This window comes from Rana temporaria, chromosome 8 (assembly GCF_905171775.1).
Source record: "Rana temporaria chromosome 8, aRanTem1.1, whole genome shotgun sequence".
NCBI lineage: Eukaryota > Metazoa > Chordata > Amphibia > Anura > Ranidae > Rana > Rana temporaria.
The window spans coordinates 171,447,244-171,466,407 of NC_053496.1; the positions used below are offsets into that span (position 1 = coordinate 171,447,244).

At 47.9% G+C, this 19,164-nt stretch overlaps 2 protein-coding genes across 2 annotated transcripts; one reads left to right on the forward strand and one right to left on the reverse strand.

Moving 5' to 3' along the window:
* Positions 1 to 132: 132 nt before the first annotated feature.
* LOC120909374 (zinc finger protein OZF-like) lies at positions 133 to 5,402 on the reverse strand. The gene is made up of 2 exons (XM_040321130.1): positions 5,303 to 5,402; positions 133 to 2,185 (listed from the first exon to the last, which is right to left on the reverse strand). The coding sequence occupies exon 2, from the start codon at positions 2,101 to 2,103 to the stop codon at positions 424 to 426; it is 1,680 nt and encodes a 559-aa protein (XP_040177064.1). The 5' UTR covers positions 2,104 to 2,185; positions 5,303 to 5,402; the 3' UTR covers positions 133 to 423.
* Positions 5,403 to 13,603: 8,201 nt separating this feature from the next.
* LOC120909391 (zinc finger protein 3-like) lies at positions 13,604 to 17,610 on the forward strand. Its single transcript, XM_040321153.1, has 8 exons — positions 13,604 to 13,637; positions 13,722 to 13,793; positions 14,002 to 14,073; positions 14,194 to 14,265; positions 14,387 to 14,458; positions 14,781 to 14,968; positions 15,105 to 15,216; positions 16,549 to 17,610. Exons 1-8 carry the CDS (start codon positions 13,604 to 13,606, stop codon positions 17,202 to 17,204), a joined length of 1,278 nt encoding a protein of 425 aa, XP_040177087.1. The 3' UTR covers positions 17,205 to 17,610.
* The last annotated feature ends 1,554 nt before the right edge of the window (positions 17,611 to 19,164 follow it).

A 19,164-nucleotide genomic window follows, 5' to 3' on the forward strand; every position in this document is an offset into this window, starting at 1 on the left:
GGACTTACGTTGGCGTATCTGCTGATACGCCAGCGTAAATTATTTGAGAATATGGCCCTATATAATTTATTTTACTCCTACTGACCAGCAAGCCTGAGGGATTTTTACCCCCCCCCCCCCCCTGATGCTGGGGCATTTTCTACTCCCACTGTCCACAGTCCGGCCCCCTAAAGTCTGAAGGACAGTAAACTGGCCCTATGTTTAGAAAGTTTGGAGACCCCTGATCTAGGGTGTTGGTAAGTAAGCTAGACTTTAGGATATCTAGCTGACACCTCTATAAGCCAAGACTCCTCCCCGTCCCATTCTGTACATAAGAGGAACCACTCTCTTACAGGGATCTAGCACTAGGACAGTCCTTTATATTGGCAAAATCTGTAGCCTCAGAGGATGAACGGTGAACAAAACACAGTCAAAGGGTCCCATTTACGTTATGGTCTTCCGGTGGGTCTGTACATGCTTGAACAGGGCATCTTTCCTTAGGAAGCACTTCCCGCACTCTGAGCAGGTGTAGGCCTTCTCCCCCCCATGTATCTGTTCATGCTTGATAAGGTTGGAGGCCCCACTGAAACATTTCCCACAGACCGAGCAGGAGTAGGGTTTCTCGCCTGTGTGGATGCGCCGGTGGATAACCATGTGCGAGTTGGTGATGAAGCCTTTGCCACAGTCGGGGCAGGTGTATGGCTTTTCACCTGCGTGAATACGACGGTGTATGTCCAGGTGGGATTTACTGGGGAAGCACTTGCCGCACTCTGGGCAGCCATAAGGCTTATCGCCCGTGTGAGTTCTCTGGTGGCGGTCAAGGTGGGACTGACTGACAAAGTCCTTCCCGCAGTCTTGGCAAGTGTAGGTCTTTTCCCCAGTGTGGCTTCTCAGGTGGACGAGAAGCTGGGGCCCGCTAATGAATGATTCCCCACACTCCGGGCAGGTGTTGGGCTTCTCCCCTGTGTGGATCCTCTGGTGGTAGATTAGGTTGGCCTGGCTCTTCAGCTCCTTGCCACACACTAAACACGTGAATGGTGTGTCCTTGGTGTGGACGCTCTGGTGGGCACGGAGGCTGGAGCTGGTAGGAAAGCCCCTGCCGCACTCCGGGCAAGAGAATGGGCGCTCCCCGGTATGGCTCCGTTCGTGGACCGTGAGGTGGGACTTCTTGACGAAACACTTCCCGCACTGGTCGCAGGCGAACGGCTTGTCACCCGTGTGGCGCTTCTTGTGCTCTCGCAGGCTGGGCTTGCTGGAAAAGTACTTCCCACACTCCAAACACGGGTGCGGCTTTTCCCTCGTGTGGACCCGCTGGTGCTTAATTAGGGTGGAGTTGCTGGCAAATGCCTTCCCGCACTCCTTGCAAGCAAAGCGCTTCTCTGCCGTGTGAGCCCTCTGGTGCTTCACAAACTTCCGGCTGTTGCTGAAGCTCTTTCCACAGATGGGGCAGATGACGGTCATCTCCTCTGCAGCGTAACCCCCCAACCTCTTCAGCCTGCCCGCAGCGTGGTTCGGTGGCCGCGGAATACGCTCAATGGGTCCGCTTCTGGTAACATTTGCTCCCTCGTTTAAAAGGGACTCATCCTTAATCTGAACTATTAAAATTTGTGATTGATCTATGGCATTGTCAGACAATTGTCCCTCATCTGTTGAATGGGGCTTCTCTGCAATGTTCACGGACGTCGCTTTTGTGCGGTGCCTTGAAGTGGCACTGTCCGAGGGTGAGGAGTCTTCCTCGCTGGAGGAAGGGTCTTCCTTTATGATGATTGACAGGCTTTCTGTATCATCCATGGACAAGGAATGTTCACTGTCGCTCGAAAGAGGTTCCCGTTTGATGAAAGTCGATATATCGTGCTCACCATCCATGGTAAAAGAAGAGTCACTTTGTGGGAAATACTCTTCTTCGCTTGAGTTTGATTCTTCCTTCGCAATATCTGGTGCCTTTTTCTTCTCACCAGTAGAGGCCAAAAGATCACTTGGTGAGGGATGACCACGTGGGAGGGGTTCTTTCTTTGCGGGTCTATTTTGGCTTTTGTCCATGCGTGGAGACCTCTCAGGCCGGGGGAGCCGCTTACCACCCACATGTGTAAATGGAGGTTGCTTATGACCTGTTGACGTAGACATACCGGGGTGCCTACTCTCTCATAGAGGTGGAAGCGCCGGACTTCGGGATCTCCGTCTTCCCGCAAGAGTTCCCTTGATAAATCTGTGGAGGAGAAGCAATTTAAAGTTTAGTTATACAACTGTCAGGATCAGTCACTCTTCCCCACCATGCTTTCCAAATCTCTTGTATTATTGGACCAGACTGATGCCGCGTACACACGATGCCGCGTACGGACCGATGGACAGTTGTCATAGGTTAACCGATGAAGCTGACTGATGGTCCGTCGCGCCTACACACCATCGGTTAAAAAAAACGATCGTGTCAGAACGCGGTGACGTTAAACACAATGGCCCGGATTCAGAGAGCAATTGCGCCTGCGTAACCATAGTTACGCAGCGCAATTGCTTGCTTGCGCCGGCGTTACGAATGCTCCTGATTCAGTAACGCCGACTGCAGCCTAAAATCTGCGTGGCATAAGGCTCTTATGCCATGCAGATTTTAGGCTGCATTCTTGCGATGACCGCTAGGGGACGCTCCCATTGTGCTCAGTGTATAGTATGCAAATTGCATACTAACACCGATTCACAATGTTGCGCGAGCCCTGCGTACGCAATTTACGTTGTTTCCGTACGGCGTGTTTAGTGTAAGGCTGCCCGACGTTCCCGCGTTGCGACGTTCGATTTTTACGTAATTTGAGTAAGTGATTCGTGAATGGCGCTGGACGCCATTCACGTTCACTTTGAAGCAAATGACGTCCTTGCGACGTCATTTGCCGCAATGCACGTCGGGGAATTTTTCCGACGGAGCATGCGCTCGGCGCGGGAGCGCGCCTAATTTAAATGATTCCCGCCCCCTAGGGGATCATTTACATTAGGCGCCCTTACGCAGGGCAAATTTACACAGCGCACACGCAATTTACGTTGCCCTGCGCCTCCGCAAGAAAGGGGCAAATCTACCTGAATCCGGGCCAATGACTTGCTGAAAAAAAATGAAGTTCAATGCTTCAAAGCATGCGTCGACTTGATTCTGAGCATGCGTGGATTTTTAAACCGATGGTCGTGCCTACTAACGATCGGTTTTGTCCTATCGGTTAGGAATCCATCGGTTAATTTTAAAACGAGTTGCCTTTTTTTTAACCGATGGATAAAGCGGAGGTTCACCCTAAAACAATTATATACCATTACATCCAGCATACTTCCGACATCTACAGTATGCTGTTTTTTTTTTGCCGTACATACCGTTTTATCGTTATTTTCCCCCCGGCTTCCGGGTTCTGGCTCCCGCGGGAGTGGGCGTTCCTATTGAGAAGGTTAGATCAGGGCTCGACAAATCCCGGGCGTCAGGTCGCCATGGCGACTAGAAATAGTGTCCTGGCGACTTGGCTTGGAAGGTGAGCTGGCGCCATCTGGTGGTGAGCCGTTGGTATTACAAGTTATTACCACCAGATGTGTGAGCTGGCGCCATCTGGTGGTGGCCGTTGGTATTACAAGTTAAGCATTACAAGTTAAACAGCAATTCTAATGTCATTTTTCACTATTTTCACTGCCATCTTCTTCCCTCTAATTAGAACCCCCAAACATTATATATATTTTTTATCCTAACACCCTAGAGAATAAAATGGCGATCGTTGCAATACTTTCTGTCACGCCGTATTTGCGCAGCGGTCTTACAAGCGCACTTTTTTGGGAAAAAATTACACTTTTTTTAATTAAAAAATAAGACAACAGTAAAGTTATCCCCATTTTTTTTAATATTATGAAAGATAATGTTACGCCGAGTAAATTCATACCCAACATGTCACGCTTCAAAATTGCGTCCGCTCGTGGAATGCCGACAAACTTTTTTACCCTTTAAAATCTTCATAGGTGACGTTTAAAAAATTCTACAGGTTGCATGTTTTGAGTTACAGAGGAGGTCTAGGGCTAGAATTATTGCTCTCGCTCTACCAATCGCGGCGATACCTCACATGTGTGGTTTGAACACCGTTTACATATGCGGGCGCTGCTCACGTATGTGTACGCTTCTGCGCGCGAGCTCGTCGGGACGGGGCGCGTTTTCTAGCTCCTAACTTTTTTAGCTGGCTCCTAGATTCCAAGCAAATTTGTCAAACCCTGGGTTAGATGATTGACTTCTGGTGAAAAACTTCCATTGGCGCATAAGGCGTGTCACCAGTTTTCCGTAATTAGCCGACCTGCTAGTCGGCTCTATACGGCGCCTGCGCAGTCAGCTCTACACGGCGGGCGCCGTATAGAGCCGACTCGCAGGTCGGCTATTTTACGGAAAACTGGTGACGCGTCTTATGCGCCAAGGGAAGTTTTTCACCAGACGTCAATCATCTAACCTCTCAATAGGAACGCCCACTCCCGCGGGAGCCAGAACCCGGAAACGGGGGGAAAATAACGATAAAACGGTATGTACGGCAAAAAAAAAAAAAAAAAAGTAGATGTCGGAAGAATGCTGGATGTAATGGTATATAGATGTTTTTTAGGGTGAACCTCCGCACCTCTCCGGTCAGCTCTGTGTTTTATGAATAGAGATAAGAGTGATGTCATGTGACCTCCCAGAATCCTCCTCACCTCTCCGGTCAGGTCTGTGTTTTATTATTAGAGATAAGAGTGATGTCATGTGACCTCCCAGAATCCTCCTCACCTCTCCGGTCAGGTCTGTGTTTTATTATTAGAGATAAGAGTGATGTCATGTGACCTCCCAGAATCCTCCTCACCTCTCCGGTCAGGTCTGTGTTTTATTAATAGAGATAAGAGTGATGTCATGTGACCTCCCAGAATCCTCCTCACCTCTCCGGTCAGGTCTGTGACCCATCACGGTTTGAGGTGGCCGTCGTCCAGACGGTGTGCGTTTGCGGTGGAAATTTACAACCGTGCCAATAAAAGCGCACACCACTGCTCACTGCGTTCCTCTGTCTCTGGAAGATCTGGGGTTGTCGCGGAGAACAACAATCTGGCGAAACGTCACGGAGCCTCTCGATAGCGAAATCTTACAAACACCAGAACGTAGACGGTCGCATTTCGATTTTTAAACTTGGGTACGTCTCCGCTTCAGCGTCCCTCTGTCAGCACAGGCTACAGTCGCATTCCTAAGTTTTATATACCGCCTTCCTGTCATAGCAAAGTTAGTCACACAACCCCATTGACAGCCTGCGGAAACCCTTTTGCCCATTAATGGACCCTCACCCCTCATCATATAGGTCAGAAAACTCACCTGCCAGCTCTCCTGCCTGTGTACCTTTTATTTTCCCACCCCCGGGGGCGGCTACCAGCACACACGCTGCCAGAGCGCCGATTTTCTGCCGCTTCCGGATTTTTGCCCTTGACCAACATGGCCGACGCGGGAGCGGAAGTGAAGCAGAGCGGCTTCCGGCGTGTGGAACGCAGGCTGGCCGGAAGTTGGGCGGCTGGAAAGGATTCAGCACTGCTCGGGTCAGCCGAGGTGAGAACAAACGGGGCGAGCACGTGACAGGCAGCTCATTAATATTCATGAGGCTCCATGTTTCCGGAAGGGTCTGCTAATGAATAATACCTGCTTTATAATTCAGGAGGTGGGAGGAGTAAAACAAGGGAACAAGGGGGTGGGATTTGGCTGGATTAAGGTCATTAATATTTATTCTGGGACTGGCAGAATCTTATTATAAATAATAATAATATTTATAAAGGGGGCGGTATTTGGGGGGAGGGGCCAAGTAATAAATAATGACCAGGGATTATAAGGTCATTAATATTCAGGAGTGGGGAGGGGACTGAGAGCTCATGAATATTAATGACTCTCAGATCACGTTATTAGTATTGTGGGAGGGGCCAGTGTTGAATATTCATTATTATATCATTACTATCATTTGTATAATGAATATATATTTATTAAATATGTAATTCATATAATTAATAATCTCATTAATATCTGAACAGTGGGATGGAATTGTGTCCCACGTGTCCCGGATTGCCCGGGATTGTCACGCAATTCGCATTTGTGTCCCGTGTCCCGGGCACCTTCATTCCGGGACAATACAGTGTCCCGGAATGAAATGAGGCACACGTGGCCAACCTAACAGACAATTGCCAAACTGGTTGCTAGGGCCGCCCCGCCTGGCGTCTAGCAACCAGTGCCATCACATTCACAGAGTCTCAGAGTGAGGCCGAGAGGAGCAAGGCCTTTACCCAGTGCTGCCCTGCGCTCCGAGTCCACCCACCTTCTCTCCTCCTGACTCCTCCAGGCTTCAGTGACCTCCCGGCGGGCGGCGGCATTCTGCAGTGCTGGCTCGGCTGCCCGTCCCGCCTCCCACAGCGCATTGCCCAACTTCTCCTCCTCCTGCCCGAGGCCCGACTGCCTGAGCCCTGCCCCCCCCCTCCCCCAGCCTGGACCAGGGAACAAAGACTGGCACTCAACCGCCCACCACACCAGACCAGACCAGACCAGATTAGAAGGTGAGCAAGTGGAATCTGATTGGAGGAGGTCAGGTGACAAGTCGGGGCACTGGGGCTGGGGACAGTACAGTCATAAATGAGGCTGACAAAGTGGGGGGCAATAAAAAATGAGGCTGAGAAGTGGGGGGCAATAAAAAATAAAGCTAGCAAGTGGGGGGAAATAAAAAATGAGGCTGACAAGTGGGGGCAAAAAAAAATGATGCTGGCAAGTGGGGGGCAATAAAAATGAAGCTGGCAAGTGGGGGCAATAAAAATGAGGCTGACAAGTGGGGGGCAATAAAAAATGAAGCTGGCAAGTGGGGGCAATAAAAAATGAGGCTGACAAGTTGGGGGCAATAAAAAATAAAGGCTGACAAGTGGGGGGCAATACAAAATAAAACTGGCAAGTGGGAGGCAATAAAAAATGAGGCTGACAAGTGGGGGGCAATAAAAAATGAGTCTGACAAGTGGGGGCAATAGAAAATGAAGCTGGCAAGTGGGGGCAATAAAAAATGAAGCTGACAAGTGGGGGCAATAGAAAATGAGGCTGAAAAGTGGGGGGCAATAAAAAATGAGGCTGGCAAGTGGGGGGGCAATAACAAATGAAGCTGGCAAGTGGGGACAATAAAAAATTAGGCTGGTAAGTGGGGGGCAATAAAAAATTAGGCTGACAAGTGGGGAGTTCTGAGTAATTTTGGGGGGAAAATCAAAAATTATGATTTTTACATGTAGAATAGAATAGAAATGGCAGATGGCATGGGCTGGAAGTGGTTAAAGTCAATGTACAGCTCTACGATATATGTTGGTGCTTTATAAATAAAGGCAGAACATTTGTTCTTTTATATTACTGTATTGAAGATAGTAACGACTGTCAGTTCCGGTGGTGACCACAAGAAAAAAAGCGTGTGGAACGCAAACGAGTAAGAGCAAGTGGAACGCAGAGGCCGGAAGTGAGGCGTGACGCCGGGACAGGAAGTTCCGGGTGAGACAGGAAGTAGAGCAGAAGACATATTTGTTACTGGCGGCAGGTAATGTTATTTAATATAGCTTCTCATTTCACATCTGTAGCCGCTTATTTCACAGGTGGAGCAGACGCTGGTGCTCTGGGACCGAGAGACCCAATGCAGGAGGAGGTGGAGACCATGGGGGTCAGATGGCAGGTCACATGACACAGCCAGGGGCAGAATTTAGGCTGCTGAAACCTTTTACTCTGGGTGTCAGGGTATCACAGAGTTGGACAGCTTTCCTCATTTCCAGCGATGGCTACTAAGCACGTTCCTGTAAGCATTTTGTTGCGTCAATCGTTCTTAATTGTCAGGACTGGTCGAACGCCCGACGCAACGCCTTCTTTTCTGAATGCTGACGCTTAGAACAAAAGAAAGCTACGATGCATGTCCGACGAGTGATCATTTTTTAGATATTACCGTAGAAGTAACTAAGCTAAAATAAGACGACCTTTATTAAGTTCCCTTTAAATGGTTGCTCCACCCAAAAATCTAAATTCAGTCGTGGGAGGAGCATGGTGGTACAGATGATGCGCGGTTAGCTGAGCCACCCCCGTAGCGTGAAATTCCATATCTTCTCCAACAGCAATAATCCCCAACCTTGTTCTTCTCCGCCTGGGAGTTTTGAATGTTGCTCCTCCTCCTCTTACATACTAATAGGTAGATTCAGGTAGGGGCGCGCTAATTTGCGGCGGCGTAGCCTAGCGTGTTTACACTACGCCGCCTTAAGTAAGAGAGGCAAGTACTGTATTCTCAAAGCCCTTACCTCCTTACTTAGGGCGGCGTAGTGTAAATGCGGCGGGCGTAAGGGCGCCTAATTCAAATGGGTTGGAGGGGGGGCGTGTTTAATGGCAATGAGGCTTGACCTCACGTTTTTGACGTCTTTCGGCTACTGCGCATGCGCCGGGCGCCTAAATTTCCCAGTGCGCATTGCGGCTAAGTACGCCGTACGGGCCTATTGATTTCGACGCGGACGTAAACGACGTAACTCCCGACTCGCGGACGACTTACGCAAACAACGTAAATAAATTGGAACCTCGCGGCGGGAACGGCGGCCATACTTTAACATTGTTATTCCACCTCATAGGTGGAATAACTTTAGGCCTGTAAAGGCCTTACGGAAACGGCGTAAATCGACTGCGGCGGCCGGGCGTACGTTCGTGAATCGGCGTACAAACTCATTTACATATTCTACGCCGGCCGCAATGGAAGCGCCACCTAGCGGCCATCTGAAAAATTGCAATCTAAGATAGGACGGCGCAAGCCGTCGTATCTTAGATATGTTTAAGCGTATCTCTGTTTGAGCATACGCTTAAACATACGGCGGCGTCGATTCTGAGTTAGGCCGGCTTATCTACTGATAAGCCGGCCTAACTCTACCTGAATCTACCTATAAATAATAAGGGAGAACGAGTGAAAAATCCAGAGGGAATGGTGGAAGTCCCTTATAATGGGGGCAGCCCGTGTTTGGATCCCGTAAGAAACGCAGAGATCTCACCATTGCAGTCCCAGAGAGATAGAAGGAACTGTCGGGAGGTTTAACTTCCCAGCATTCACCAGAACCTCCGAACCCCCTAAGTAGAGCTGCATGATTAATCGGGATCTCGATTCACCCCCCGCGCGCGATCTCCAGCCTGGATTACCTCGTTTTTTTAATTTTTCGGGTCTCCCCCAGGATGTACGTCAGCAGCCAGAACTGACGTCATTCAGCAGAGCGCGTGTCTCCCTCAGGCAGCCCAATGCCTCCCGTGCAGTAAGCGAGTGACCTCAATCCCTGGGCGTGTCCTCCCTAGGATGACCACGTGTCCCCGGATTGCCACTTTGCAGGTCTGTCCCGGGCACCCTCATTCCAGGACAACTCAACTCATTTACATATTCTACGCCGACCGCAATGGAAGCGCCACCTAGCGGCCATCTGAAATATTGCAATCTAAGATTGGACGGTGCAAGCCGTCGTATCTTAGATATGTTTAAGCGTATCTCTGTTTGAGCATACGCTTAAACATAAGTCGGCGTAGATTCTGAGTTAGGTCGGCTTATCTACTGATAAGTCGGCCTAACTCTTTGTGAATCTACCTATTAGAAGGGAAATCTAAGGAAAAGGTAAGTGAACCAACAATGCACTAGCTTAAAGGAACCATATTAGAAAATAAAAAATGAACCTTTACAACCCCTTTAAAGCGGTTGTAAACCGCATAAACTTTTTTTTTTTTCCCCCAAACCTGCAATGCAAAAGGCATAATAGGCTAGTATGCACCGCATACTAGCCTATTATGAAATACTTACCTCGGAACGAGGTGTGTACCACTTACCTGGTCCACGCCGAGCAGGATGTCATCTTGCTCCGGCGTGTCTTCCGGGTATCGCCGCTCCAGCGCTGTGATTGGCTGGAGCGGCGATGACGTCACTCCCGCGCGTGCGCGCGGGAGATTTAAAAGCGGCAGGGTCCGGCGGATGCGGGTCCTTCAGCCGTGGATTCCCCCCTGCGCATGCGCCGCCCGCATTGCGGGGGGAATATCTCCTAAACCGTACATGTTTAGGAGATATTCTCCTTACCTACAGGTAAGCCTTATTATAGGCTTACCTGTAGGTAAAAGTCCAAATAGTGGGTTTACAACCACTTTAAGCAAGGTTTCTCCATAGGGTTTCTTGGATTGATAAGGTGAGGAATCCAGTCTGAGAACATCTCTAAATACATCTGCCACCCCCATGGATCAAAGTGCCACTCGAGGCCATTTAGGCATCTTATATAGATGTCTCCTTTATCTGAAATAGGCAAACTGATTTCATTTTGAAGGGTTTATTTCTCCCAGCTGGTCTGGGAACACCTCGGAATTCTCCATAAAAAGCTGAAGTCCTCAGTTGGAAAAGAGAAGCCTACCCCACCCAACTACTAAAACATTAACAAAGTTCTGCCGTTGACCATGAACAAATAGTAAAGCATTCTTGTGTTTAGGTTGAAAGCTGCTCACTTCAAGAAATCCTGAGCTCGCGAAGATTGGTCTCCCAACCCTTAAGTATTGCCATGAGCTTGGAGTAATGGCTTAGGAACTAAGCGAGGTTCCTCCGCAGGGTTTCTGGGCATGCTTCCTTGGATAAGGTAAGGAATCTAGTCTGAGAACATCTCTAAATACATCTGCCACCCCCATGGATCAAAGTGCCACTTAAGGCCATTTAGGCATCTAATATAGATGTCTCCTTTAGCTGAAACGGCAAAACTGATATCATTTCGAAGGGTTTATTTCTTCCAGCTGGTCTGGGAACGGCTTGGAATTCTCACGGAAGAGCTGAAGTCCAAGGGAAGCCTCCCCTACCCAACTATTGAAACATTTACAAAGTTCTGCCATCGACCATGAAAAACTAGTAAAATCAATATTTCTGTGTTTTAATACATAGCATATATCAGTGGTCTCCAAACGGCGGCCCAGGGGCCAGATGTGGCCCTTTCCTTGCCTCTATCTGGCCCTTGGGACATTATTGTTCCAACTGACACCAATGATGAGGCACCATTTCTCCCACTGACACAATTGATGAGACACTGTTTCTCCTGCTAAGACCCAATGATGGGACACTATTCCTCGCACTGAAATTGTTGATGGGGCACTATTTCTCCTATTGATACCAACCATTGAGCACTATTCGTGCCAGTGATGCCAACCATTGGGCAATATTCTTCCCATTGATACAAACCATAGGGCACTCCGCCTGCCATTCACACCAACCACGGGGCAATATTCCTCCCATTGATGCCAGCCATGGTGTACTATGCCTGCCATTGATAACTATTGGGTACTATGCCTCCCATTGATAACAACTATGGGGCACTATGCCTGCCATTGATACCAACCACAGGGCAATATTCTTCCTATTGACACCAACCATGGGGCACTATTCCTCCTATTGATACCAACCATGGGGCACTATTCTTTCTGCTAAAGCCTAAAGTGTTTACTTAGACTAATGCTGGGATTTTTTTTTACCCACAATAGTCACAGTCCGGCCCCCCTAAAGCCTGGAACACAGTAAACTGGCCCTTTGTTTAAAAAGTTTGGAGACCCCTGGCATATATCAGTGGTCTCCAAACTGCGGCCCGGGGGCCGGATGTGGCCCTTTGCTTGCCTTTATCTGGCCCTTGGGGCAATATTCCACCAACTGTCACCAGTGACGGGGCACCATTGCCCCTACTGCTACTGACACCATCAATGGAGTACTATTCTCCTAATTGATATCAACAATAGGTCACTATTTCCCTCATTAAAACCAATGATGGGGCACTGATCCCGGGGCATTTTCTACTCTCACTGGGCACAGTTCGGCCCCCCTAAAGCCTGAAGGACAGTAAACTGGCCCTTTACTTAGAAAGTTTGGAGACCCCTGGCATATATGATATATGTATCCCATAGTAAATAGAACATTTCAATTTTTGGACCAGAATTACGACACATTAACACAAGGATCCTTGAGAAAAGAAAACACTTTGGATAGAAAATATGGGTTAGGAGGTTTACAAATGAAATGCGTCCTAATCAAATTTATTTCTATTGATTTTTTTTTTTCTTAGATCTCTATGGATTACTTGACCGAAACAATGGACAAAGACTTGAGTCACATGACTCAGAAAATTTTAAACCTAACCCTAGAAATCATCTACCTGCTGACTGGAGAGGTGAGGAGGATTCTGGGAGGTCACATGACATCACTCTTATCTCTATTAATAAAACACAGACCTGACCGGAGAGGTGACGAGGATTCTGGGAGGTCACATGACATCACTCTTATCTCTATTAATAAAACACAGACCTGACCGGAGAGGTGAGGAGGATTCTGGGAGGTCACATGACATTCCTCTTATCTCTATTAATAAAACACAGAGCTGACCGGAGAGGTGAGGAGGATTCTGGGAGGTCACATGACATCACTCTTATCTCTATTAATAATACACAGAGCTGACCGGAGAGGTGAGGAGGATTCTGGGAGGTCACATGACATCACTCTTATCTCTAATAATAAAACACAGACCTGACCGGAGAGGTGAGGAGGATTCTGGGAGGTCACATGACATCACTCTTATCTCTATTAATAATACACAGACCTGACCGGAGAGGTGAGGAGGATTCTGGGAGGTCACATGACTTCACTATTATCTCTATTAATAAAACACAGACCTGACCGGAGAGGTGAGGAGGATTCTGGGAGGTCACATGACATCACTCTTCTCTCTATTAATAAAACACAGACCTGACCGGAGAGGTGAGGAGGATTCTGGGAGGTCACATGACATCACTCTTCTCTCTATTAATAAAACACAGAGCTGACCGGAGAGGTGAGGAGGATTCTGGGAGGTCACATGACATCACTCTTATCTCTATTAATAATACACAGAGCTGACCGGAGAGGTGAGGAGGATTCTGGGAGGTCACATGACATCACTCTTATCTCTAATAATAAAACACAGACCTGACCGGAGAGGTGAGGAGGATTCTGGGAGGTCACATGACATCACTCTTATCTCTATTAATAATACACAGACCTGACCGGAGAGGTGAGGAGGATTCTGGGAGGTCACATGACATCACTCGTATCTCTATTAATAAAACACAGACCTGACCGGAGAGGTGAGGAGGATTCTGGGAGGTCACATGACATCACTCTTCTCTCTATTAATAAAACACAGACCTGAACGGAGAGGTGAGGAGTATTTCTGCTCACAGTTTATGTATTATGCAATTTTTTCCATCAGGATTATGAGGTAGTGAAGAAGACGACTCGGAAACATGTAACACACAGAGAAGGTCAGCGCTGGTCTAAAGGATTTACCAAAAGCCGCACCCCAACCATATCTCTGCCTTCATCGGTGATACCTGAAAAACTCAACAACAAGAAGATCCTGGAAGTCACCAAGAAGATCATTGAGCTGCTGACAGGAGAGGTGAGCGGTGCCGGGAATTCTGGGACATTATCCAGTAACAAGGGGTGTGTCTGGATGGTGACTGTATCATTGTGTGTGTCAGGTTCCTATAAGGTGTCAGGATGTCACTGTCTATTTCTCCATGGAGGAGTGGGAGTATTTAGAAGGACACAAGGATCTCTACAAGGACGTCATGATGGAGAATCAGCCGCCAATCACATCACCGGGTAAGAGGAGACTTTATTGTAAAGGAGACCCCTATATACCCCTAGATACAACGTATTGAGTCAGTGTGTGTGTTTCCTACACAGAGAAGAACACAGACAAAAAACTTCAGAGAGTCCCCAGCAATTTGGCGAGCCAGCCGCCCCTCACATCACCGGGTAAGAGGAGACTTTATTATAAAGGACTGACGAAGGGGTCCTGCGCGGCTCCGAAACGTTGCACTTTCCTTTGTGATGTGATCTCTTTCATTAAAACTTTTGGACGGAAGTTGTCGATCCATGGTGGTCTGGCGAGTATGTACGTTTATTTGAAAGGAGATCACCCTAAAAACAATGTATTCAGTCAGTGTGTGTGTTTCCTACACAGAGAAGAACACTAACAAAAAGCTTCAAAGAGCCCCCAGCAATTTGGTGAGCCAGCCGCCCCTCACATCACCAGGTAAGAGGAGACTTTATCAGAAAGGAGAGAGCGGTACGGAGGGTCCACCTAGATCCCCCATCATCTGATAAACATATATAAACAATGTATTCAGTCAGTGTGTGTGTGTCTCCCACACAGAGAAGAACATCAACAAAAAACTTCAAATAGCCCCCAGTAATTTGACGAGCCAGCCGGCCTTCACATCACGGGGTAAGAGAGGAGACTTTATCATAAAGGAGAGAGCAGTAGGGCGGGTCCACTTAGATCCTCCATCCATCTGATAAACATTCATAAACAGTGTATTTAGTCAGTGTGTGTGTTTCCTTCACAGAGAAGAACACAGACAGAAAACTTCAAAGAGCCCTCAGCAATTTGGCGAGCCAGCCGCCCCTCACATCACCGGGTAAGGGAGTAGACATTATCATAAAGAATAGAGAAGTACGGAGGGTCCACTTAGATCCTCCCTCCATTCATCTGATAAACATTCATAAACAATGTATTCAGTCAATGTGTGTGTGTTTCCTTCACAGAGAAGAACACAGACAAAAAACTTCAACGAGCCCTCAGCAATTTGGCGAGCCAGACAGCCTTCACATCACCTGGTAAGAGAGGAGACTTTATCATAAAGGAGAGAGCAGTACGGAGGGTCCACTTAGATCCTCCCTCCATCCATCTGATAAACATTCATAAACAATGAATTCAGTCAGTGTGTGTGTTTCCTACAGGTGGATCCAGTAACAGAAACCCACCGCAGAGATGTTCCCGTCCTCTGTATTTCCAGGACTCCTCAAAGGACAACCTCAGTCCCAGTCCGATATATTCCCAGGATTCCATACAGGAAGATCGTAGCTCCAGTCCTCTGTGCTCACAGGATTCCACACAGGAAAACCACAACACCCCCAACCATTTTTCGGTAGGTGGAGCCGAGGGCTTCATTAAATACCAAAGTAAATTTACACATTGTAGAGTAGTTTACGGATGTTTATAGTAATCTATTCTCCTGCTGTGCCCAGAAAGACATTAACTGTTACCTGTTGTGTGTCACCTAGCTTGAAAACCTGGCAAATATAAAAGTTGAAGAGATAGATGAAGAAGAAGAGATGCTTATAAGAAATTATTGGCGACGTAAAGCAGAGCAAGGTCCTGCAGAGATTGGAGCAGGTGGGTAATGGAAAGCTTGGTTACCGTGTTTCCCCAAAAATAAGCCCGGGTCTTATATTAATTTTGGCAACAAAAACACAGTAGGGCTTATTTTTGGGGTAGGCCTTACCATATAATGTGATGTCTTCTCTCACCCCCTCTCTCCCTGCCTGACAGGAATCCCCAGTGTGAACTGAGTTGAAATGCTTGTAAAATCCTATAATCCACTGTATTACAGTATTATATAATGTACAATGTGTGTGTTTCTGTAATATAATTGTGCCAAATACCTTCGTTATAGCGCCGCTCTGCGCTTCTGTGACCCGCCGGAGCTCTCTTCCCCGCAATTATATTACAGAAACACACACATTGTACATTATCTACCACTGTAATAGAGTGGATTATAGTATTTTACAAGCATTTTAAACGGGCTTATTTTCGGGGTAGGGCTTATATTGCAGCCCTCCTGGAAAATAACGCTAGGTCTTATTTTCGGGGTAGGTCTTACTTTCGGGGAAACACGGTAGCCATGTAGCACAATTATGTTTTGTTGTGGTTGTCCCATCCTTGTCTAGATCAATTTTTTTTTTGGGGGGGGGGGGAGTGGGGGCTTCGTTACGAGTGGGACTTCCTGTCCCACTTCCTCCTTCCGCCCAGGGACTGCCTCACGCCTTAGGCGGCCCCTCCCTCTAGGCGATCTCCTGGGACCCGTGACAGGTCCCAGGAGATCGCCTGTCCACTCCGGGAGCGCAGCGCGACTCCTGCGTGCCCGGCCGTGAAGCCGTAAGCCGTCACGGCCGGGTGCCCAGAGTAGCACTGGAGAGGAGGGGGAGAGGATCGATGCTCCGTTCGGCCGCACAGAGTGTCCCCTACCCTGTCTTCTGGGGTCCCTCGGCGGCTGTCTCGGCTCCTCCTCGCAAAAGCTTTCCACCTTCATGTGAGCGAGCTCGCATGGTGGAAAGCTTTTGCGAGCGCGCTCCCGTGATACAGCGGCGGGCATGGCCGCCGACTGTATCACTCGGCCCCGGCGCACTGCGTCATCTGCTGTGATTGACAGCAGCGCCAGCCAATGGCTGCGCTGCTATCAATCCGTCCAACCTAGCCAATCAACGGCCAGGCTGGGAACCGAAGAGGATCACGTGGACGCGCGCGGGACTTTCGAGGGGTCAGGTAAGTAAAACGGGGGTTCGGGGGGGGGGGCGCGGTACCGTCGGATGTTTTTTCACCTTAATGCATAGGATGCATTAAGGTGAAAAAACATTTACCTTTACAACCCCTTTAAACCAGTGAGTCTCTTTAAAAAAAAAAAAAGCAGATCTTCTGAATATACCTTTTTTTTTTTTGCCCTGGCAGACGGTCACATGAGGAAAATGTCAGAGGAACATTTACTATTATCCGCAGACTGTCATGTAAAAGATGAAGAGTTTTCACAAGATTCTCTAGAAGAACTCCCCGATACCCCAAATACCTTTGGAGGACTTCACAATAGATCCCCAGATCTCTCTCACCCCGGGGATGCCTCCCCCGCTAATTTAGATAATGCGGATATGGGTCAGAGAAGCAGCAAAATGTTTCCCTGTACCGTGTGCAGCAAATGGTTTACCACGTATGGAGGTCTTCTCATGCACCAGAGACTTCACACCGGGATAAAGCCCTTCGCCTGTTCCTTCTGTGGGAAAAGCTTCACGCAGAAAGGCATTCTGGTCAACCACGAGAAGATCCACCGAGGGATAAAGCCGTTTCCTTGCTCGGTGTGCGGGAAGTGTTTCGCCAAGAAGTCCGACGTGGTGAGGCACCTGAGAGTCCACACTGGAGAGAAACCCTACCCATGTGCCCGTTGCGGGAGGTGTTTCTCCCAAAAGTCCTCTCTCCTCAATCATCTTCGGCTGTACATCTGTGAGAAGCCATATCCGTGCTTTATATGCGGGAAACGGTTCTCTCAGAGATCGGACCTTGGTAGACATCAGGAGATTCACCGAAGGAAGAAGACATCGCCGTGGTCGGAATGATAGGCGCTCTGGTGTCCACCATAGTTCCTGCATTTTACTTTCTGAAAAAGGACGAGGGATTGGTTGTCTAATGCAAGACGTTGGCCATTGTAGCAAGGACCTAGACTATTTTTATTTCCCCCGAAAGCAGGAGATGTTTTTCGGACAACTCAACATTTTGTAAAACGGTTAGGGAACTCTCTATTATCGATATAGGAAGCATAGGTCACATTTAAATGTAACAATGATTCACACGATGAAGAAAATGATCAATAATCTGGCAGTTTCAACATCAACCGTCATGAAACGGCAGAACGTTTTTTTTGCTTTAGAGTGAGAAAGGATCAGAAACGCTCAGGGTTTTTATTGTTGCTGGTGTCCTCATTAGTAAGATTGTCTGTTGTGGTGAGTGCATGGGAGTTGAAGGCCAAAAAAAACCCCAGACAAAGGTATCATGCCTTCCCTAGTCCATTAAAAGAACAAAACTGGTTTGAGTTGGGATTTCTGGGAAACCTGTGGGGGAAATCTTTCTTTCTTCCAAAAGCCTAACCCCACTACGCCAGTGAGACGAACCCTTCCATGCTTCAACAAGATCATCTCTTGTGGTGAGTGCATTGGAAGTGAAGGTAAAAAAAAGCCACAATAGACATACTATGCCTTCCTTGGTCCATCAAAAAAACAAAAATATCTTGGTTTGAGTTGGGATTTCTGGGAAACCCGTGGGGGGAATCTTCCTTTCTTCCAAGAGCCCAACCCCACTACGCCAGTGTTTTTCGACCATAGTGAGACGAACCCTTCCATGCTTCAACAAGATCATCTCTTGTGGTGAGTGCATTGGAAGTGAAGGGCAAAAAAGGCCCCGATAGACATACTATGCCTTCCCTGGTCCATCAAAAAAACTAAAATATCTTGGTTTGAGTTGGGATTTCTGGGAAACCTGTGGGGGAGTCTTCCTTTCTTCGAAGAGCCCAACCCCACTATGCCAGTTTCTCTATCTTAGTGAGATGAACCCTTCCATGCTTCAACAAGATCATCTCTTCTGGTAAGTGTATTGAAAGTGAAGAGCAAAAAATACACAATAGACATACTATGCCTTCCCTGGTCCATCAAAAAAACAAAAATATCTTGGTTTGAGTTTTCTGGGAAACCTGTGGGGGAAATCTTCCTTTCTTCCAAAAGCCTAACCCCACTAGTGTTTCTCGATCTTAGTGAGATGAACCCTTCCATGCTTCAACAAGATCATCTCTTGTGGGAAGTGCATTGGAAGTGAAGGGCAAAAAATCCACGATAGACATACCATGCCTTCCCTAATAGCTGGATTCAGGTAGCCGTGCCTAACGTTAGGCAGGCGTAGCGTATCTCATATACGCTACGCCGCCGTAAGTTAGAGAGGCAAGTACAGTATTCACAAAGCACTTGCGTCCTAAGTTACAGCGGCGTAGGGTAAATGTGCCGGCGTAAGCGCGCCTAATTCAAATTGTGAAGAGGTGGGCGTGTTTTATGTATATAAAGCATGACCCCACGTAAATGACGTTTTGAACGAACGGCGCATGCGCCGTCCGTGGACGTATCCCAGTGCACATGCTCCAAATTACGCCGCAAAGACTCATTGGTTTCGACGTGAACGTAAATTACGCCCAGCCCCATTCACGGACGACTTACGCAAACGACGTAAAAATTTGACGCGGGTCCGACGTCCATACTTAACATTGGAATAGTTGCTTCCTGGGAACAATTGCCCCTCAAATCATTGGTGTCAGTGGAATAGTGGCCACCAGGGAAGAATAGCTCCCCAAGTCTTTGGGTACAGTGGGACAGTGAACCCCAAAAAAAAAATCCTTCAAATCATTGGTTTCAGTGACCTAGTTACCCCCTGGGGATAATAGCTCCTCCAAGCATTGGTGTCATTGGAAAAATGGCCACCAGGGAAGAATAGGTTCCTAAATCATTGATGTTTATGAGATAGCTGCCCCCTGGGAAG